The sequence below is a fragment of the Nerophis lumbriciformis genome, linkage group LG33, assembly GCF_033978685.3.
Source record: "Nerophis lumbriciformis linkage group LG33, RoL_Nlum_v2.1, whole genome shotgun sequence".
Lineage (NCBI taxonomy): Eukaryota > Metazoa > Chordata > Actinopteri > Syngnathiformes > Syngnathidae > Nerophis > Nerophis lumbriciformis.
In genome coordinates, this window is record NC_084580.2 from 17,439,413 (window position 1) to 17,462,637 (window position 23,225).

The following is a 23,225-nucleotide window of genomic DNA, read 5'->3' on the forward strand; positions in this document are numbered from 1 at the left end:
ACTTCCTGTTGATTTTTGTATATATGAAATGTAGGTCTAAGTGAGACCTACATCGAGGTTTTTGTTTCATGTCTCTAAGACATTCCTACTGGAAGTTACAGGCAGTTTTGTCTGAGTTTTCCTCCTCGGAGCAATTATGTCTGTGTTTTCTTCCTAGGGGGCACTAGAGCGCAATTTTGAGTTTTGGGGTTAGGTTTTTTTTTATTAGATCACAATTTTTGCCAGTCCTGACGTGTGTGTCCAGTTTGGTGAGTTTTGAAGCATGTTAAGGGGGTCAAATTACAGCTCAAAGAGGTGAAAGTGACTGTTTTTAGTAAACATTTGTTTTGAAAGGGGAATTGCCAACTTCCTGTTGATTTTTGCTGAAGAATGTCAATGTATGAAATCTAGGTCTAAATCAGACCTACATAGAGGTTTCATGTCACTACGACATTCCTCCCGGAAGTTACAAGCAGTTTTGTCTGTGTTTTTCCTAGGGGGCGCTAGAGCACAATTTTGAGTTTTGGGGTTTGGTTTTTTATTAGATGGCAATTTTCGCCAGTCCTGATGTGTGTGTCAAATATGGTGAGTTTTGAAGCATGTTAAGGGGGTCAAATTACAGCTCAAAGAGGCGAAAGTGACTGTTTTTAGTAAACTTTTGTTTTGAAGGGGGAATTGCCAACTTCCTGTTGATTTTTGCTGAAGAATGTCAATGTATGAAATCTAGGTCTAAATCAGACCTACAAAGAGTTTTCATGTCACTACGACATTCCTACCGGAAGTTACAAGCAGTTTTGTCTGTGTTTTTCCTAGGGGGCGCTAGAGCGCAATTTTGAGTTTTGGGGTTTGGTTTTTTTATTAGATGGCAATTTTCGCCAGTCCTGATGTGTGTGTCAAATATGGTGAGTTTTGAAGCATGTTAAGGGGGTCAAATTACAGCTCAAAGAGGCAAAAGTGACTGTTTTTAGTAAACTTTTGTTTTGAAGGGGGAATTGCCAACTTCCTGTTGATTTTTGCTGAAGAATGTCAATGTATGAAATCTAGGTCTAAATCAGACCTACATAGAGGTTTCATGTCACTACGACATTCCTACCGGAAGTTACAAGCAGTTTTGTCTGTGTTTTTCCTAGGGAGCGATAGAGCGCAATTTTGAGTTTTGGGGTTTGGTTTTTATATTAGATGGCAATTTTCGCCAGTCCTGATGTGTGTGTCAAATATGGTGAGTTTTGAAGCATGTTAAAGGGGTCAAATTACAGCTCAAAGAGGCGAAAGTGACTGTTTTTAGTAAACTTTTGTTTTGAAGGGGGAATTGCCAACTTCCTGTTGATTTTTGCTGAAGAATGTCAATGTATGAAATCTAGGTCTAAATCAGACCTACATAGAGGTTTCATGTCACTATGACATTCCTACCGGAAGTTACAAGCAGTTTTGTCTGTGTTTTTCCTAGGGAGCGCTAGAGCGCAATTTTGAGTTTTGGGGTTTGGTTTTTTTATTAGATGATTAGAATTTTCGCCAGTCCTGATGTGTGTGTCAAATATGGTGAGTTTTGAAGCATGTTAAGGGGGTCAAATTACAGCTCAAAGAGGCAAAAGTGACTGTTTTTAGTAAACTTTTGTTTTGAAGGGGGAATTTCCAACTTCCTGTTGGTTTTTGCTGAAGAATGTCAATGTATGAAATCTAGGTCTAAATCAGACCTACATAGAGGTTTCATGTCACTACGACATTCCTACCGGAAGTTACAAGCAGTTTTGTCTGTGTTTTTCCTAGGGGGCGCTAGAGCGCAATTTTGAGTTTTGGGGTTTGGTTTTTTTATTAGATGATTAGAATTTTCGCCAGTCCTGATGTGTATGTCAAATATGGTGAGTTTTGAAGCATGTTAAGGGGGTCAAATTACAGCTCAAAGAGGCGAAAGTGACTGTTTTTAGTAAACTATTGTTTTGAAGGGGGAATTGCCAACTTCCTGTTGATTTTTGCTGAAGAATGTCAATGTATGAAATCTAGGTCTAAATCAGACCTACATAGAGGTTTCATGTCACTACGACATTCCTACCGGAAGTTACAAGCAGTTTTGTCTGTGTTTTTCCTAGGGAGCGCTAGAGTGCAATTTTGAGTTTTGGGGTTTGGTTTTTTTATTAGATGGCAATTTTCGCCAGTCCTGATGTGTGTGTCAAATATGGTGAGTTTTGAAGCATGTTAAGGGGGTCAAATTACAGCTCAAAGAGGCGAAAGTGACTGTTTTTAGTAAACTTTTGTTTTGAAGGGGGAATTGCCAACTTCCTGTTGATTTTTGCTGAAGAATGTCAATGTATGAAATCTAGGTCTAAATCAGACCTACATAGAGGTTTCATGTCACTACGACATTCCTACCGGAAGTTACAAGCAGTTTTGTCTGTGTTTTTCCTAGGGGGCGCTAGAGTGCAATTTTGAGTTTTGGGGTTTGGTTTTTTTATTAGATGATTAGAATTTTCGCCAGTCCTGATGTGTGTGTCAAATATGGTGAGTTTTGAAGCATGTTAAGGGGGTCAAATTACAGCTCAAAGAGGCAAAAGTGACTGTTTTTAGTAAACTTTTGTTTTGAAGGGGGAATTGCCAACTTCCTGTTGATTTTTGCTGAAGAATGTCAATGTATGAAATCTAGGTCTAAATCAGACCTACATAGAGGTTTCATGTCACTACGACATTCCTACCGGAAGTTACAAGCAGTTTTGTCTGTGTTTTTCCTAGGGGGCGCTAGAGCGCAATTTTGAGTTTTGGGGTTTGGTTTTTTTATTAGATGATTAGAATTTTCGCCAGTCCTGATGTGTGTGTCAAATATGGTGAGTTTTGAAGCATGTTAAGGGGGTCAAATTACAGCTCAAAGAGGCGAAAGTGACTGTTTTTAGTAAACTTTTGTTTTGAAGGGGGAATTGCCAACTTCCTGTTGATTTTTGCTGAAGGATTTTAATGTATGAAATCTAGGTCTAAATCAGACCTACATAGAGGTTTCATGTCACTACGACATTCCTACCGGAAGTCACAAGCAGTTTTGTCTGTGTTTTTCCTAGGGGGCGCTAGAGCGCAATTTTGAGTTTTGGGGTTTGGTTTTTTTATTAGATGATTAGAATTTTCGCCAGTCCTGATGTGTGTGTCAAATATGGTGAGTTTTGAAGCATGTTAAGGGGGTCAAATTACAGCTCAAAGAGGCGAAAGTGACTGTTTTTAGTAAACTTTTGTTTTAAAGGGGGAATTGCCAACTTCCTGTTGATTTTTGCTGAAGAATGTCAATGTATGAAATCTAGGTCTAAATCAGACCTACATCAAGGTTTCATGTCACTACGACATTCCTACCGGAAGTTACAAGCAGTTTTGTCTGTGTTTTTCCTAGGGGGCGCTAGAGTGCAATTTTGAGTTTTGGGGTTTGGTTTGGTTTTTTTATTAGATGATTAGAATTTTCGCCAGTCCTGATGTGTGTGTCAAATATGGTGAGTTTTGAAGCATGTTAAGGGGGTCAAATTACAGCTCAAAGAGGCGAAAGTGACTGTTTTTAGTAAACTTTTGTTTTGAAGGGGGAATTGCCAACTTCCTGTTGATTTTTGCTGAAGAATGTCAATGTATGAAATCTAGGTCTAAATCAGACCTACATAGAGGTTTCATGTCACTACGACATTCCTACCGGAAGTTACAAGCAGTTTTGTCTGTGTTTTTCCTAGGGGGCGCTAGAGCGCAATTTTGAGTTTTGGGGTTTGGTTTTTTTATCAGATGATTAGAATTTTCGCCAGTCCTGATGAGTGTGTCAAATATGGTGAGTTTTGAAGCATGTTAAGGGGGGTCAAATTACAGCTCAAAGAGGCGAAAGTGACTGTTTTTAGTAAACTTTTGTTTTGAAGGGGGAATTGCCAACTTCCTGTTGATTTTTGCTGAAGAATGTCAATGTATGAAATCTAGGTCTAAATCAGACCTACATAGAGGTTTCATGTCACTACAACATTCCTACCGGAAGTTACAAGCAGTTTTGTCTGTGTTTTTCCTAGGGGGCGCTAGAGCACAATTTTGAGTTTTGGGGTTTGGTTTTTTTATTAGATGGCAATTTTTGCCAGTCCTGATGTGTGTGTCAAATATGGTGAGTTTTGAAACATGTTAAGGGGGTCAAATTACAGCTCAAAGAGGCAAAAGTGACTGTTTTTAGTAAACTTTTGTTTTGAAGGGGGAATTGCCAACTTCCTGTTGATTTTTGCTGAAGAATGTCAATGTATGAAATCTAGGTCTAAATCAGACCTACATAGAGGTTTCATGTCACTACGACATTCCTACCGGAAGTTACAAGCAGTTTTGTCTGTGTTTTTCCTAGGGAGCGCTAGAGCGCAATTTTGAGTTTTGGGGTTTGGTTTTTTTATTAGATGGCAATTTTCGCCAGTCCTGATGTGTGTGTCAAATATGGTGAGTTTTGAAGCATGTTAAAGGGGTCAAATTACAGCTCAAAGAGGCGAAAGTGACTGTTTTTAGTAAACTTTTGTTTTGAAGGGGGAATTGCCAACTTCCTGTTGATTTTTGCTGAAGAATGTCAATGTATGAAATCTAGGTCTAAATCAGACCTACATAGAGGTTTCATGTCACTACGACATTCCTACCGGAAGTTACAAGCAGTTTTGTCTGTGTTTTTCCTAGGGAGCGCTAGAGCGCAATTTTGAGTTTTGGGGTTTGGTTTTTTTATTAGATGGCAATTTTCGCCAGTCCTGATGTGTGTGTCAAATATGGTGAGTTTTGAAGCATGTTAAGGGGGTCAAATTACAGCTCAAAGAGGCGAAAGTGACTGTTTTTAGTAAACTTTTGTTTTGAAGGGGGAATTGCCAACTTCCTGTTGATTTTTGCTGAAGAATGTCAATGTATGAAATCTAGGTCTAAATCAGACCTACAAAGAGTTTTCATGTCACTACGACATTCCTACCGGAAGTTACAAGCAGTTTTGTCTGTGTTTTTCCTAGGGGGCGCTAGAGCGCAATTTTGAGTTTTGGGGTTTGGTTTTTTTATTAGATGATTAGAATTTTCGCCAGTCCTGATGTGTGTGTCAAATATGGTGAGTTTTGAAGCATGTTAAGGGGGTCAAATTACAGCTCAAAGAGGCGAAAGTGACTGTTTTTAGTAAACTTTTGTTTTGAAGGGGGAATTGCCAACTTCCTGTTGATTTTTGCTGAAGAATGTCAATGTATGAAATCTAGGTCTAAATCAGACCTACATAGAGGTTTCATGTCACTACGACATTCCTACCGGAAGTTACAAGCAGTTTTGTCTGTGTTTTTCCTAGGGGGCGCTAGAGCGCAATTTTGAGTTTTGGGGTTTGGTTTTTTTATTAGATGATTAGAATTTTCGCCAGTCCTGATGTGTGTGTCAAATATGGTGAGTTTTGAAGCATGTTAAGGGGGTCAAATTACAGCTCAAAGAGGCGAAAGTGACTGTTTTTAGTAAACTTTTGTTTTGAAGGGGGAATTGCCAACTTCCTGTTGATTTTTGCTGAAGAATGTCAATGTATGAAATCTAGGTTTAAATCAGACCTACATAGAGGTTTCATGTCACTATGACATTCCTACCGGAAGTTACAAGCAGTTTTGTCTGTGTTTTTCCTAGGGGGCGCTAGAGCGCAATTTTGAGTTTTGGGGTTTGGTTTTTTTATTAGATTATTAGAATTTTTGCCAGTCCTGATGTGTGTGTCAAATATGGTGAGTTTTGAAGCATGTTAAGGGGGTCAAATTACAGCTCAAAGAGGCGAAAGTGACTGTTTTTAGTAAACTTTTGTTTTGAAGGGGGAATTGCCAACTTCCTGTTGATTTTTGCTGAAGAATGTCAATGTATGAAATCTAGGTCTTAATCAGACCTACATAGAGGTTTCATGTCACTACGACATTCCTACCGGAAGTTACAAGCAGTTTTGTCTGTGTTTTTCCTAGGGGGCGCTAGAGCGCAATTTTGAGTTTTGGGGTTTGGTTTTTTTATTAGATGGCAATTTTTGCCAGTCCTGATGTGTGTGTCAAATATGGTGAGTTTTGAAGCATGTTAAGGGGGTCAAATTACAGCTCAAAGATGCGAAAGTGACTGTTTTTAGTAAACTTTTGTTTTGAAGGGGGAATTGCCAATTTCCTGTTGATTTTTGCGGAAGAATGTCAATGTATGAAATCTAGGTCTAAATCAGACCTACGTAGAGGTTTCATGTCACTACGGCATTCCTACCGGAAGTTACAAGCGGTTTTGGCTGTGTTTTTCCTAGGGGGCGCTAGAGCGCAATTTTGAGTTTTGGGGTTTGGTTTTTTTATTAGATGGCAATTTTCGCCAGTCCTGATGTGTGTGTCAAATATGGTGAGTTTTGAAGCATGTTAAGGGGGTCAAATTACAGCTCAAAGAGGCGAAAGTGACCGTTTTTAGTAAACTTTTGTTTTGAAGGGGGAATTGCCAACTTCCTGTTGATTTTTGCTGAAGAATGTCAATGTATGAAATCTAGGTCTAAATCAGACCTACATAGAGGTTTCATGTCACTACGACATTCCTACCGGAAGTTACAAGCAGTTTTGTCTGTGTTTTTCCTAGGGGGCGCTAGAGCGCAATTTTGAGTTTTGGGGTTTGGTTTTTTTATTAGATGATTAGAATTTTCGCCAGTCCTGATGTGTGTGTCAAATATGGTGAGTTTTGAAGCATGTTAAGGGGGTCAAATTACAGCTCAAAGAGGCAAAAGTGACTGTTTTTAGTAAACTTTTGTTTTGAAGGGGGAATTGCCAACTTCCTGTTGATTTTTGCTGAAGAATGTCAATGTATGAAATCTAGGTCTAAATCAGACCTACATAGAGGTTTCATGTCACTACGACATTCCTACCGGAAGTTACAAGCAGTTTTGTCTGTGTTTTTCCTAGGGGGCGCTAGAGTGCAATTTTGAGTTTTGGGGTTTGGTTTGGTTTTTTTATTAGATGATTAGAATTTTCGCCAGTCCTGATGTGTGTGTCAAATATGGTGAGTTTTGAAGCATGTTAAGAGGGTCAAATTACAGCTCAAAGAGGCGAAAGTGACTGTTTTTAGTAAACTTTTGTTTTGAAGGGGGAATTGCCAACTTCCTGTTGATTTTTGCTGAAGAATGTCAATGTATGAAATCTAGGTCTAAATCAGACCTACATAGAGGTTTCATGTCACTACGACATTCCTACCGGAAGTTACAAGCAGTTTTGTCTGTGTTTTTCCTAGGGGGCGCTAGAGCGCAATTTTGAGTTTTGGGGTTTGGTTTTTTTATCAGATGATTAGAATTTTCGCCAGTCCTGATGAGTGTGTCAAATATGGTGAGTTTTGAAGCATGTTAAGGGGGGTCAAATTACAGCTCAAAGAGGCGAAAGTGACTGTTTTTAGTAAACTTTTGTTTTGAAGGGGGAATTGCCAACTTCCTGTTGATTTTTGCTGAAGAATGTCAATGTATGAAATCTAGGTCTAAATCAGACCTACATAGAGGTTTCATGTCACTACGACATTCCTACCGGAAGTTACAAGCAGTTTTGTCTGTGTTTTTCCTAGGGTGCGCTAGAGCGCAATTTTGAGTTTTGGGTTGTTTTTTTTTTATTAGATTATTAGAATTTTCGCCAGTCCTGATGTGTGTGTCAAATATGGTGAGTTTTGAAGCATGTTAAGGGGGTCAAATTACAGCTCAAAGAGGCAAAAGTGACTGTTTTTAGTAAACTTTTGTTTTGAAGGGGGAATTGCCAACTTCCTGTTGATTTTTGCTGAAGAATGTCAATGTATGAAATCTAGGTCTAAATCAGACCTACATCAAGGTTTCATGTCACTACGACATTCCTACCGGAAGTTACAAGCAGTTTTGTCTGTGTTTTTCCTAGGGGGCGCTAGAGTGCAATTTTGAGTTTTGGGGTTTGGTTTTTTTATTAGATGATTAGAATTTTCGCCAGTCCTGATGTGTGTGTCAAATATGGTGAGTTTTGAAGCATGTTAAGGGGGTCAAATTACAGCTCAAAGAGGCGAAAGTGACTGTTTTTAGTAAACTTTTGTTTTGAAGGGGGAATTGCCAACTTCCTGTTGATTTTTGCTGAAGAATGTCAATGTATGAAATCTAGGTCTAAATCAGACCTACATAGAGGTTTCATGTCACTACGACATTCCTACCGGAAGTTACAAGCAGTTTTGTCTGTGTTTTTCCTAGGGGGCGCTAGAGCGCAATTTTGAGTTTTGGGGTTTGGTTTTTTTATTAGATGGCAATTTTCGCCAGTCCTGATGTGTGTGTCAAATATGGTGAGTTTTGAAGCATGTTAAGGGGGTCAAATTACAGCTCAAAGAGGCGAAAGTGACTGTTTTTAGTAAACTTTTGTTTTGAAGGGGGAATTGCCAACTTCTTGTTGATTTTTGCTGAAGAATGTCAATGTATGAAATCTAGGTCTAAATCAGACCTACATAGAGGTTTCATGTCACTACGACATTCCTACCGGAAGTTACAAGCGGTTTTGTCTGTGTTTTTCCTAGGGGGCGCTAGAGCGCAATTTTGAGTTTTGGGGTTTGTTTTTTTTATTAGATGGCAATTTTTGCCAGTCCTGATGTGTGTGTCAAATATGGTGAGTTTGGAAGCATGTTAAGGGGGTCAAATTACAGCTCAAAGAGGCGAAAGTGACTGTTTTTAGTAAACTTTTGTTTTGAAGGGGGAATTGCCAACTTCCTGTTGATTTTTGCTGAAGAATGTCAATGTATGAAATCTAGGTCTAAATCAGACCTACATAGAGGTTTCATGTCACTACAACATTCCTACCGGAAGTTACAAGCAGTTTTGTCTGTGTTTTTCCTAGGGGGCGTTAGAGCGCAATTTTGAGTTTTGGGGTTTGGTTTTTTTATCAGATGATTAGAATTTTCGCCAGTCCTGATGTGTGTGTCAAATATGGTGAGTTTTGAAGCATGTTAAGGGGGTCAAATTACAGCTCAAAGAGGCGAAAGTGACTGTTTTTAGTAAACTTTTGTTTTGAAGGGGGAATTGCCAACTTCCTGTTGATTTTTGCTGAAGAATGTCAATGTATGAAATCTAGGTCTAAATCAGACCTACATAGAGGTTTCATGTCACTACGACATTCCTACCGGAAGTTACAAGCAGTTTTGTCTGTGTTTTTCCTAGGGGGCGCTAGAGCGCAATTTTGAGTTTTGGGGTTTGGTTTTTTTATTAGATGATTAGAATTTTCGCCAGTCCTGATGAGTGTGTCAAATATGGTGAGTTTTGAAGCATGTTAAGGAGGGTCAAATTACAGCTCAAAGAGGCGAAAGTGACTGTTTTTAGTAAACTTTTGTTTTGAAGGGGGAATTGCCAACTTCCTGTTGATTTTTGCTGAAGAATGTCAATGTATGAAATCTAGGTCTAAATCAGACCTACATAGAGGTTTCATGTCACTACGACATTCCTACCGGAAGTTACAAGCAGTTTTGTCTGTGTTTTTCCTAGGGGGCGCTAGAGCGCAATTTTGAGTTTTGGGGTTTGGTTTTTTTATTAGATGATTAGAATTTTCGCCAGTCCTGATGTGTGTCAAATATGGTGAGTTTTGAAGCATGTTAAGGGGGTCAAATTACAGCTCAAAGAGGCGGCGGCGGAATAATAATAATAATAAAACGCACAAAATACAATAGGGTCCTCTGTCCCAAAGGGACATTGCGGTCCCTAATTATCTAAATTCCAGCATCTAGGCTGGATTTTGCACAGCATACTTACTTCCAATGCATCCGAGAGACCTCTAAATCCCACATAATTCAATTAGGTAACATGTTTATTAGCTTCCATGACACCACCTTTTGACCTGATGCTACAAGACATGTCATCACCAAGGGGCGCCCCCAGGAGGATGTAAAAAAAAAATATATATATATTAGTCTGACCGTGAGACGCAATTGCTCGCTCATCCCCCGGCCACCCAGCTCCCAGCCGTGACCACGGTTGATTTATCGACAGTTGAGCCTGGGTTCTACCTCAGCAGGCCACCACTTTAAACATGGCTTCCATGTCTATTAACAGCAAGGGGTCATGACCTGACCCCACTTATACTTTCACCTCACCCGTCCATCTCTCTCCTCCTCCCTGTCTCCCACCTTGCATCTTCTCAACCCTGTTTTTTACCAAGTCACTCCCAGCGGACCTCACGCCACCTCGCTCTGTCTTAAAATACACACACGCACGCATGCACACACACACACACACACACACACACACACACACACACACACACACACACACACACAAAGCCTCCTTTTGCCCCTTTGGCTTAACCGTATTTATAACGATTTGACCCCAAGACCTCTTTGTGTTAATGATCTTCAGCTCTTCCCAGTACAAACACACTCAACAGACAATAACCTGCACGTGTTAGAGCGTGCGTGTGTTTCCTTCCTTTGGTTACTCAGACGACCTCATAGGAATTAAACAAATGAGCAATTAGCCTACAGACATAAACAAACCTCTCCATTTCTTGAAATAATTAGAAACCTTGTGCTCTCGTCGTCATGGACCCTAACAGCAAATATATTTCGCTGCCATACGCATCGTGTTTAGTAAAGTTTATTGTTTACCTGATTCTAATGAAAGTAAGGACTAAAACAGTATAAAGGAATAAATGGGGGAAAAAATGACACACAAAATAAACACAAAACAAGCAGATGGTATTTATTACCCTAATGTATTATAGTATATAATACAAACCCCGTTTCCATATGAGTTGGGAAATTGTGTTAGATGTAAATATAAACGGAATACAATGATTTGCAAATTATTTTCAACCCGTATTCAGTTGAATGCACTACAAAGACAAGATATTTGATGTTCAAACTCATAAACTTTGGGTTTTTTTTTGCAAATAATAATTAACTTAGAATTTCATGGCTGCAACACGTGCCAAAGTAGTTGGGAAAGGGCATGTTCACCACTGTGTTACATGGCCTTTCCTTTTAACAACACTCATTTGGGAACTGAGGAGACACATTTTTTAAGCTTCTCAGGTGGAATTCTTTCCCATTCTTGCTTGATGTACAGCTTAAGTTGTTCAACAGTCCGGGGGTCTCCGTTCTGGTATTTTAGGCTTCATAATGCGCCACACATTTTCAATGGGAGACAGGTCTGGACTACAGGCAGGCCAGTCTAGTACCCGCACTCTTTTACTATGAAGCCACGTTGATGTAACACGTGGCTTGGCATTGTCTTGCTGAAATAAGCAGGGGCGTCCATGGTAACATCGCTTGGATGGCAACATATGTTGCTCCAAAACCTGTATGTACCTTTCAGCATTAATGGCGCCTTCACAGATGTGTAAGTTACCCATGTCTTGGGCACTAATACACCCCCATACCATCACAGATGCTGGCTTTTCAACTTTGCGCCTATAACAATCCGGATGGTTCTTTTCCTCCTTGGTCCGGAGGACACGACGTCCACAGTTTCCAAAAACAATTTGAAATGTGGACTCGTCAGACCACAGAACACTTTTCCACTTTGTATCAGTCCATCTTAGATGAAGTCAGACCTAGCGAAGCCGACGGCGTTTCTGGGTGTTGTTGATAAACGGTTTTCGCCTTGCATAGGAGAGTTTTAACTTGCACTTACAGATGTAGCGACCAACTGTAGTTACTGACAGTGGGTTTCTGAAGTGTTCCTGAGCCAATGTGGTGATATCCTTTACACACTGATGTCGCTTGTTGATGCAGTACAGCTTGAGGGATCAAAGGTCACGGGCTTAGCTGCTTACATGCAGTGATTTCTCCAGATTCTCTGAACCCTTTGATGATATTACGGACCGTAGATGGTGAAATCCCTAAATTCCTTGCAATAGCTGGTTGAGAAAGGTTTTTCTTAAACTGTTCAACAATTTGCTCATGCATTTGTTGACAAAGTGGTGACCCTCGCCCCATCCTTGTTTGTGAATGACTGAGCATTTCATGGAATCTACTTTTATACCCAATCATGGCACCCACCTGTTCCCAATTTGCCTGTTCATCCCCCCCCCCCCCCTCCACAAGGGAGAGGGGGGCAGAGCAGAAAAGAAAACAAACGGCAGATCAACTGGTCTAAAAAGGGGGTCTATTTAAAGGCTAGGCTGTCTTGCCTCTGGTGAGGGCGGTCGCATTTTTCTCTGCTCCCTCCTTCCCTGCTTACTCTCTTCGTTTTGTCTTGTCTGAACTTTTTTGAAGCCTCTTTCTTTGCGCTGTCCTCAAATCTAAACATCAAACATGGATATGATCGGCTGGACTCTCGACGCAATTGACAAAGTCTTTTCGACAAGGAAAAGAGGTTCGGGGGAGCCTGGCTGCCCTGATGGAACCATTGCTGCTGGGCACGTGAGAGACTCCTGGGATAAATGGAGAATCGTGTGCCTCTCAGTCCTTTCCATCGAGGACGTGGAAGACATCTACCTATTTGGAACCGTGATTGCGGGGCACCTGCTGATTGGGCTGGGCATTGCTCTGGTGTATCGTCAAATTCGGAAGACGATGGCAGCCACTCAAGGAGCCCAACGGCTGTTCGTCGCAATGGAAGGATTGGGCCGGGCTGTGGCGATTTCTGAACTGAATCGCAAAATGGATCACATCATGGAGAAGTGTGCTGAGAAGGAGAATTGAATCGAATTTGAGAGAAACCAGCACGGACACATAGAGCAGGGAAGTCATTGTTTTGACTGCTCGAAGAAAACAACATCCTACATCTACGATTTGACTCCCTCGAATGGCCTTGGCGCTATCAGGAACAGGCTGTTCTGAAAAACACCCCCGAGGACACCTCAACGATGGACGCTTTTGACCTACCTTTTTCTCAACAACACCTGGTGTCGAACTTTGAGATCGGCCCCAGTCCACAAAAACATTTCAACATCACACCCGCCCCTTCCTCAACCAACGCCTTCACCACTGCTTAATTCCTGGGGTTATGGATGGCTAGTAGCGCTTTATAGCAGCAGGCCGGCCTCCAGGGCCCCAAATCCCCCACCCCTCTGTTGCGAGTTGTTGTGATTATATGTAACATGTTTATGTGTGCTATGCTATGTGAAGTTTTTTCCCTTGGACTCAGTCTGGACCCCCTCCCGAGGGTTCAGCCTTAGACTGATATTTTTTTTACTCTTCCCCCCTTTCCCAATATCGCCTTTTTTTCCCACCTTTTTTAAGGAGCGCCGAAAGTGGCTGACCCGTTGGCGGTCCCGTCTTGTCTCCCTGTAAACGTATGTCTGCTCTTAGTGGGACTGTGCCGAAAATTAAATTTCAGTTCTTATGTGTCTTGTACATGTTAAAGAATGGACAATAATAAAGCATCTTGAATCTTGACTCTTGAAACAAATGAGTTTTAAGATGGGTAGCATCTCTAACTGTTACCGGGAGGGCATTCCAGAGTACCGTATTTTCCGCACCATAAGGCGCCCTGGGTTATAAGCCGCGCCTTCAATGAACGGCATATTTCAAAACTTTGTCCACCTATAAGCCGCCCCGTGTTGTAAGCCGCATCTAACTGTGCTAAAGGAATGTCAAAAAAACAGTCAGATAGGTCAGTCAAACTTTAATAATAAATTAAAACCAGCGTGATGTGGGCGCGCATGGAATCGTATATCAACATGGACGGAGCAGCGTGAAAAAAGCCACCCGGCCTCTTCGCGTAAACTTAAACTTACCTTAACCACTCGCTCATCTTTTCTTCATCCATCCCTTCGAGTTAGCTTTTATGATGACGCCGGCTGGAAAGGTCTCTTTTGGCAAGGTCTTCCTTTTGAATATCACCATGGGTGGAAGTTTCTGGCCATTAGCATGGCAAGCTAGAACCACAGTGAAGGATGACTTCTCATTCCCTGTGGTGCGAATATTCACCGTACGTGCTCCCGTTGTATCCACAGTGCGGTTCACAGGAATATCAGTTGCTGTGAAATAGTAATCCGTGTGCGGATGGAGAGATTGCGTCTTTTCATGAACCGGATCCCTGTCGCTTAGTAGGAGCCATTTTGTGGTCTTTACAGATGTAAACACACAAAGGAAATGAAACGTACGGTAATATCCGCGCGCTTTTTCTTCTTCTACGCGGGCGGGTGGTTGCTTACAGTAGAAGAAGAAGCGCTTCCTGTTCTATGGGGGCGGGTGCTTACCTTGGCGGTTGCTTGCGTAGAAGAAGAAGCGCTTCCTGTTCTACCGGGAAAAAAGATGGCGACTGTTTACCGAAGTTGCGAGACCGAAACTTTATGAAAATGAATCTTAATATTAATCCATATATAAAGCGCACCGGGTTATAAGGCGCACTGTCAGCTTTTGAGAAAATTTGTGGTTTTTAGGTGCGCCTTATAGTGCGGAAAATACGGTACTAGAAAACGCTCTATAGCCCGCAGACTTTTTTTGGGCTCTGGTAATCACTAATAAGCCGGAGTTCTTTGAACGCAGATTTCCTGCCAGGGACATATGTTACAATACAATACAATTGTGAACAAAAACAGATACAGGTATACATAGACAAATAGAGTTTATGAAGACTTTAGTTGGTCCTGATATTGTTGTGTTGGTGTCAAATTTCTGAATTTTAGGGAGGTCACAGGTCATCAGGGAGTTGGATGTCTCTGACTTCCTAGGTTTCCTCAAAGGCATCGTTAGAATACAAGTGAGCTCCTAAACCTTGATAGGAGTTTCCATCAAAACAACACATCTTTTTAGGATCTCTGCTTCTTGATTGAGGCTCCTCCGATCACAGATGTGTATGCACAAGCCAGCTGGTCAAGCTCGACTCTTGGACTCTTGGCGTACGCACAAACACACGTTTTTTTCCTCTTCCCCTGATCAGTCGCTCTTCCTCGGCCGGCTGCAGCTGGATGGAAATGAACAATGTTGAAATGCATTCAAAGCGACTGCATGAGAGGAAAGACATCCATTGTCTTTTTTTGTTGTTGTTGTTGTGGTTGTTTAAGGAAAATCAATGGCAGCTCGTAATGCACTAAGCCATGCACATGTTTTTAATATACAAACCCCGTTTCCATATGAGTTGGGAAATTGTGTTAGATGTAAATATAAACGGAATACAATGATTTGCAAATCCTTTTCAACCCATATTCAATTGAATGCACTACAAAGACAACATATTTGATGTTCAACCTCATAAACTTCATTTTTTTTTGCAAACAATAATTAACTTAGAATTTCATGGCTGCAACACGTGCCAAAGTAGTTGGGAAAGGGCATGTTCACCACTGTGTTTCATGGCCTTTCCTTTTAACAACACTCAGTAAATGTTTGGGAACTGAGGAGACACATTTTTTAAGCTTCTCGGGTGGAATTCTTTCCCATTCTTGCTTGATGTACAGCTTAAGTTGTTCAACAGTCCGGGGGTCTCCGTTGTGGTATTTTAGGCTTCATAATGCGCCACACATTTTCAATGGGAGACAGGTCTGGACTACAGGCAGGCCAGTCTAGTACCCGCACTCTTTTACTATGAAGCCACGTTGATGTAACACGTGGCTTGGCATTGTCTTGCTGAAATAAGCAGGGGCGTCCATGGCAACATTGCTTGGATGGCAACATATGTTGCTCCAAAACCTGTATGTACCTTTCAGCATTAATGGCGCCTTCACAGATGTGTAAGTTGCCCATGTCTTGGGCACTAATACACCCCCATACCATCACAGATGCTGGCTTTTCAACTTTGCGCCTAGAACAATCCGGATGGTAATTTTCCTCTTTGGTCCGGAGGACACGACGTCCACAGTTTCCAAAAAATATTTGAAATGTGGAGTCGTCAGACCACAGAACACTTTTCCACCTTGTATCAGTCCATCTTAGATGAGCTCAGGCCCAGCGAAGCCGACGGCGTTTCTGGGTGTTGTTGATAAACGGTTTTCGCCTTGCATAGGAGAGTTTTAACTTGCACTTACAGATGTAGCGACCAACTGTAGTTACTGACAGTGGGTTTCTGAAGTGTTCCTGAGCCCATGTGGTGATATCCTTTACACACTGATGTCGCTTGTTGATGCAGTACAGCCTGAGGGATCGAAGGTCACGGGCTTAGCTGCTTACGTGCAGTGATTTCTCCAGATTCTCTGAACCCTTTGATGATATTACGGACCGTAGATGGTGAAATCCCTAAATTCCTTGCAATGGCTGGTTGAGAAAGGTTTTTCTTAAACTGTTCAACAATTTGCTCACGCATTTGTTGACAAAGTGGTGACCCTCGCCCCATCCTTGTTTGTGAATGACTGAGCATTTCATGGAATCTACTTTTATACCCAATCATGGCACCCACCTGTTCCCAATTTGCCTGTTCACCTGTGGGATGTTCCAAATAAGTGTTTGATGAGCATTCCTCAACTTTATCAGTATTTATTGCCACCTTTCCCAACTTCTTTGTCACGTGTTGCTGGCATCAAATTCTAAAGTTAATGATTATTTGCACACAAAAAAAAAATGTTTATCAGTTTGAACATCAAATATGTTGTCTTTGTAGCATATTCAACTGAATATGGGTGGAAAATGATTTGCAAATCATTGTATTGCGTTTATATTGACATCTAACACAATTTCCCAACTCATATGGAAACGGGGTTTGTATGTGATGGTGTGCCTTGAATAATTCCACACTGTCTGTGACATGACCCGTGCTCAAATTGCCAATGTTGTGATGTTCTTTTGTGACTCACGCTACCAGCCAGCCCAAATTTAGCAACACGTGTGAATGTGGAAACACCATTTCACAGTCTGTTTTCGCCATCTTAATTACTTGCTAATAACACCTCGGGTCTGTTGCCAAAACAAAGTTTTTTTTCCTGTTTTTTTTTGGAGATAAAGACTCACGCTTCCCATTGTGCTGATCAGACTATCTTGCTGTGTTTGGGCATTCAATGCCTGGGCTCATTATAAGCTTTTTTCCACCAAAAGTTAAAGAAATTTAAGTTCCTGGAAGCTTTCGTTTCTGGAAATAAAGGTTCCTGTAGACCTGTGCGGTTTGTGTTTCCACCGCATTTGACATTTCAGGGTAGTTTAGACCTGCTCAGTGTGCGCCCTGAGATCAAACCCCGGCCGAGTCATACCAAAGACTATAAAAATGGGACCCATTACCTCCCTGCTTGGCACTCAGCATCAAGGGTTGGAATTGGGGTGTTAAATCACCAAAAATGATTCCCGGGCGTGGCCACCGCTGCTGATCACTGCTCCCCTCACCCCCCAGGGGGTGGAACAAGGTGATGGGTCGAACGCAGAAAGTAATTTCACCACACCTAGTGTGTGTGTGACTATCAGTGGTACTTTAACTATTTTTCGGAGTATAAGCCGCACCGGAGTATAAGTCGCACCTGCCGAAAATGCATAATAAAGAAGGAAAAAAACATATATAAAAAAACTATGAAAAAAACTGCGACTTATAGTCCGAAAAATACAGTAACTGTTTAATACCAATCAGGCTGATGACATATGGAGGAGTCGTTTAGTATATTTCTACACTGATATAACATGTAAATAAATATTTATTTTACTAAAGTGTAAGTAAATGGAATACAAAGCAATAATTTACTAAATGATATGATTGAAAAACAGTCTACAAGATTTTACATAGAAATTCTGACTTCTGTCTACAGCAGGGGTAGGGAACCTATGGCTCTCGAGCCAGATGTGGCTCTTTTGGGGGGTGTATATTGTAGCGTCCCGGAAGAGTTAGTGCTGCAAGGGCTTCTGGGTATTTGTTCTGTTGTGTTTATGTTGAGTTACGCTGCGGATGTTCTCCCGAAATGTGTTTGTCATTCTTGTTTGGTGCGGGTTCACAGTGTGGCGCATATTTGTAACCGTGTTAAAGTTGTTTATTTGGCCACCCTCAGTGTGACCTGTATGGCTGTTGACCAAGTATGCTGTGCATTCACTTGTGTGTGTCAAAAGCCGTAGATATTATATGATTGGGCCGGCACGCAAAGGCAGTGCCTTTAAGGTTTATTGGCGCTCTGTGCTTCTAACCTACGTCCGTGTACACAGCGGCGTTTTAAAAAGTCATAAATTTGACTTTTTGAAACCGATCATTTCCGATATTACATTTGAAAGCATTTATCGGCCGATAATATTGGCAGTCCGATATTATCGGACGCCTCTAATACTAAAGCATTTTGACAGATTTTCGAGCACCGTGTGTAATGTTCCATATTGTCAATGAAACATCAAAGTTTTGGGCTTGCTTGCTAATGTCATCCTGCAGTCGACACGTATCTCTTATGTGTGACTGCCATCTACTGGTCACACTTATTTTTACACAATTTACCAAATAAAATTTGAGGTCGGTAAGCACAACCAGAATCAATCTGTACATTAGGAGCACCGGGTTATAAGGCGCACTGTCAACTTTAGGGAAAATGAAAGGGTTTTAAGTGCACCTTGTAGTCCGAAATGTACGGCATGCCCCCGGTGCGTATAAGGTGTGTTAAGAAGCAAAGTTACAATGCTGCTATCTACTATACGGAGTTATAATGACAAGCTACAAGTGAAAACAGATTGCGCCAAATGTATTTGTGGCAGTCCAAATTCATTTGTGGCAGGCCGCCATGCATGTATGTAAAACACGGCAGTCTAGGATCCTCTATGTCAGTTTCCCATCGTTTTATTGAGCCAGTGCACAAATGTGATATCAGGAAAATGTCACAAACATACCATGACCTATTCTGGCAAGAGCCCTCTGCTGTTTTTGAGTACGGTATTTTTCGGACTACAAGTCGCAGTTTCTTACATAGTTTGGCCGGAGGTGCGACTTATACTCAGGAGCGACTTATGTGTGAAATTATTAACACATTACCGTAAAATACCCAATAATATTATGTATCTCATTCACGTAAGAGACTAGACCAGGGGTCGGCAACCCGCGGCTCTAGAGCCGCATGCGGCTCTTTAGCGCCGCCCTAGTGGCTCTCTGGAGCTTTTTCAGAAATGTATGAAAAATGGAAAAAGATGAGGGGAAAACAATCTATTTTTTGTTTTAATATGGTTTCTGTAGGAGGACAAACATGACACAAACCTCCCTAATTGTTATAAAGCACACTGTTTATATTAAACATGCTTCACTGATTCGAGTATTTGGCTAGCGCCGTTTTGTCCTACTAATTTTGGCGGTCCTTGAACTCACCGTAGTTTGTTTACATGTATAACTTTCTAGGACGTGTTTTATGCCACTTCTTTTTCTGTCTCATTTTGTCCACCAAACTTTTAAGGTTGTGCATGAAAGGTGAGTTTTGTTGATGTTATTGACTTGTTGGAGTGCTAATCAGACATATTTGGTCCCTGCATGACTGCAAGCTAATCGATGCTAACATGCTATTTAGGCTAGCTATATGTACATATTGCATCATAATGCCTCATTTGTAGCTATATTTGAAGTCATTTAGTTTCCTTTAAGTCCTCTTAATTCAATTTATATCTCATGACACACTATCTGTATGTAATATGGCTTTTAAATTTTTTGCGGCTCCAGACAGATTTTTATTTTTTTATTTTTTGTACAATATGGCTCTTTCAACATTTTGGGTTGCCGACCCCTGGACTAGACGTATAAGATTTCATGGGATTTAGCGATTAGGAGTGACAGATTGTTTGGTAAACGTATCTATATGTTATAGTTCAGTGGTTCTTAACCTGGGTTCGATCGAACCCTAGGGGTTCGGTGAGTCGGCCTCAGGGGTTCGGCGGAGGTAAAGACACATCCGACTTATCGTGTAAATAAAAACTTCTCCCTATCGGCGTATTAAGGATACCCCCGAACAATGTTCCCTCTAATTTTCCATCTGATTTGCAGGTTGTTTGATTGATCGATTGAAACTTTTACTAGCAGATTGCAAAGGAAGAGAATACATTTTATGAAACAGTACAGTTTACACAGTACAGTACATATTCCGTACAATTGACCACTAAATGGTTACACCCGGATAAGTTTTTCAACTTGTTTAAGTCGGGGTCCACGTTAATCAATTCATGGTAATGTGTGTAATTTGTTGTGAGTTGATGCACTGTGTTGGTTTTGTTCTTTGAACAAGGTGATGTTCATGCACGGTTAATTTTGTGCACCAGTAAAAAAACATGACTTTTTCTTGAATTTGGAAAAAAATATATATATATTTTTCACTAAAGAAGGGTTTGGTGAATGCACATATGAAACTGGTGGGGTTCGGTACCTCCAACAAGGTTGAGAACCACTGTTATAGTTATTTGAATGACTCTTACCATAATATGTTACGTTAACATACCAGGCACGTTCTCAGTTGGTTATTTATGCCTCATATAACGTACACTTATTCAGCCTGTTGTTCACTATTCTTTATTTATTTTAAATTGCCTTTCAAATGTCTATTCTTGGTGTTGGCTTTTATCAAATACATTTCCCCAAAAAATGCGACTTATATATGTTTTTTCCCTTCTTTATTGTGCATTTTTGGCCGGTGCGACTTATACTCCGAAAAATGCGGTACCTACTTCAGAAACATGAGTCAAATATTCTTGTTATGACAGGAGTGCTGTGCTGTCTAAAGGGGAACATTATCACAATTTCAGAAGGGTTAAAACCATTAAAAATCAGTTCCCAGTGGCTTATTTTATTTTTCGAAGTTTTTTTCAAAATTTTACCCATCACGCAATATCCCTAAAAAAAGCTTCAAAGTGCATGATTTTAACCATCGTTATTTACACCTGTCCATTTTCCTGTGACGTCACATAGTGATGCCAACACAAACAAACATGGCGGAAAGAACTGCAAGCTATAGCGACATTAGCTCGGATTCAGACTCGGATTTCAGCGGCTTAAGCGATTCAACAGATTACGCATGTCTTGAAACGGATGGTTGTAGTGTGGAGGCAGGTAGCGAAAACGAAATTGAAGAAGAAACTGAAGCTATTGAGCCATATCGGTTTGAACCGTATGCAAGCGAAACCGACGAAAACGACACGACAGCCAGCGACACGGGAGAAAGCGAGGACGAATTCGGCGATCGCCTTCTAACCAACGATTGGTATGTGTTTGTTTGGCATTAAAGGAAACTAACAACTATGAACTAGGTTTACAGCATATGAAATACATTTGGCAACAACATGCACTTTGAGAGTGCAGACAGCCCAATTTTCATCAATTAATATATTCTGTAGACATACCCTCATCCGCTCTCTTTTCCTGAAAGCTGATCTGTCCAGTTTTGGAGTTGATGTCAGCAGGCCAGGGAAGCTAGGGTCGATAGCTCGCTCGTCTGCGGGAACAAACTGCCGCCATTGCTTGCCGTCCTACCGAGGTCCTTTGTCCCTGAATTGCTCACACACTCCGGCAGATTCAACGGGGGTCTGGCGGCAGATTTCTTTGACTTTATCGTTGGAAATGCATCTGCTTTGAGTGTCGCAGGATATCCACACATTCTTGCCATCTCTGTCGTAGCATAGCTTTCGTGGGTAAAGTGTGCGGAACAAACGTCCAATTTCTTGCCACTTTCGCATCTTTGGGCCACTGGTGCAACTTGAATCCGTCCCTGTTCGTGTTGTTACACCCTCCGACAACACACCGGCGAGGCATGATGTCTCCAAGGTACGGAAAACAGTCGAAAAAAACGGAAAATAACAGAGCTGTTTTGACCCGGTGTTTGAGAAAATGGCGGATTGCTTCCTGATGTGACGTCACGTTGTGACGAATATTAGAAAGGCATTTAATTCGCCAAAATTCACCCATTTGGGTGGGGCGGTATAGCTCAGTTGGTAGAGCGGCCGTGCCACCAACTTGAGGGTTGCAGGTTCGATCCCCGCATCCGCCATCCTAGTTACTGCCGTTGTGTCCTTGGGCAAGACACTTTACCCACCTGCTTCCAGTGCCACCCACACTGGTTTAAATGTAACTTAGATATTGGGTTTCACTATGTAAAGCGCTTTGAGTCACTAGAGAAAAGCGCTATATAAATATAATTCACTTCACTTCACTTCACTCCATTTAGAGTTCGGAAATCGGTTAAAAAAATATATGGTCTTTTTTCTGCAACATCAAGGTATATATTGACGCTTACATATGTCTGGTGATAATGTTCCCCTTTAAGAATCTTTTGCAAAAATGTCGGTCACTCCGGAGTTTTGACCTGAACTCGTTGGTTTTGGTATACGGTCCTCCGATGGAGTAGCACTGCCCTAACGGACTGAAGGTAAAGAACCAGCATGATATGATATTTGACTGACATCGCCGTCTTCTCCTACAGGATGCAGGATCAATACCACAACTTAACCGCCTCTTCTTAAGACTTCATCTCCTCAATCTTGGCTAATAACATCTTAACAACCTAATGAAGTCTTCTGTGCCTTCATACAGTTAAAGTGGCGAGCATGCAACGTAAATGGCTCCTCGCTCGATTCTCGTAAAAGATAAGACGCGCCACTGGAACTCTTGCTCATCGTCCTCTGTCTCTCTCCTTCTCTCTGCTTCTCGAAGGACCGTCCTCAGTCATCAGTAACGATGATGACTCGGCCTCCCCTCTCCATCACGTCTCCAACGGCAGCAACACGCCCTCTTCCTCCGACCTGGGCCCCGACGCCGTCATCATTGGCATGACCAAGATCCCCGTGATTGAGAACCCGCAGTACTTCAGGAGCTCCAACAGCCTGCTCAAGACGGACACTTGTAAGTAACAAATCAACAGCAATCACAAGTACCGTATTTTTCGGATTATAAGTCGCACTTTTTTTCATACTTATACTCTGGAGCGACTTATGTGTGAAATGATTAACACATTACCGTAAAATTTCAAATAATATTATTAAGCTCATTCACGTAAGAGACTAGACGTATATCAGCAATCGTCACACACACACGTCAACCAATACAAATTTGGCGGGGGCGGGTCATGGCAGAAGTGCATTGTGAAAAAAAAGATGCTACCTGCTACTACTTCCGTACCAGTGACGTGCGGTGAGGTTGATGGCTGGTGAGGCACTGACTTCATCACAGTCAGATTTACAAACATATGAACCCCAAAGAGTATCTTATTCACCATTTGATTGGCAGCAGTTAATGGGTTATGTTTAAAAGCTCATACCAGCATCCTTCCCTGCTTGGCACTCAGCATCAAGGGTTGGAATTGGGGGTTAAATCACCAAAAATGATTCCCGGGTGCGGCGCCGCTGCTGCCCACTGCTCCCCTCACCTCCCAGGGGGTGAACAAGGGGATGGGTCAAATGCACACGACAAATTTCATTACACCTAGTGTGTGTGTGTGACAATCATTGGTACTTTAACTTAACTTTAACTTTACACATACAAACTGTAGCACACAAAAAAGCAC

The 23,225-nt window shown here is 41.5% G+C and overlaps 1 protein-coding gene across 4 annotated transcripts in view; it reads left to right on the forward strand.

Annotated features, from left to right (window-relative positions):
* Positions 1-23,225, forward strand: part of ntrk2a (neurotrophic tyrosine kinase, receptor, type 2a) — a 261,742-nt gene that overhangs the window by 137,067 nt on the left and 101,450 nt on the right. For all 4 annotated transcript variants that reach the window (XM_061928983.1, XM_061928984.1, XM_061928985.1 and 1 more), the window contains one exon: positions 22,376-22,564. In XM_061928983.1, coding sequence (XP_061784967.1) covers positions 22,376-22,564 — 189 coding nt within the window. The remainder of the gene's footprint in view (positions 1-22,375; positions 22,565-23,225) is intronic.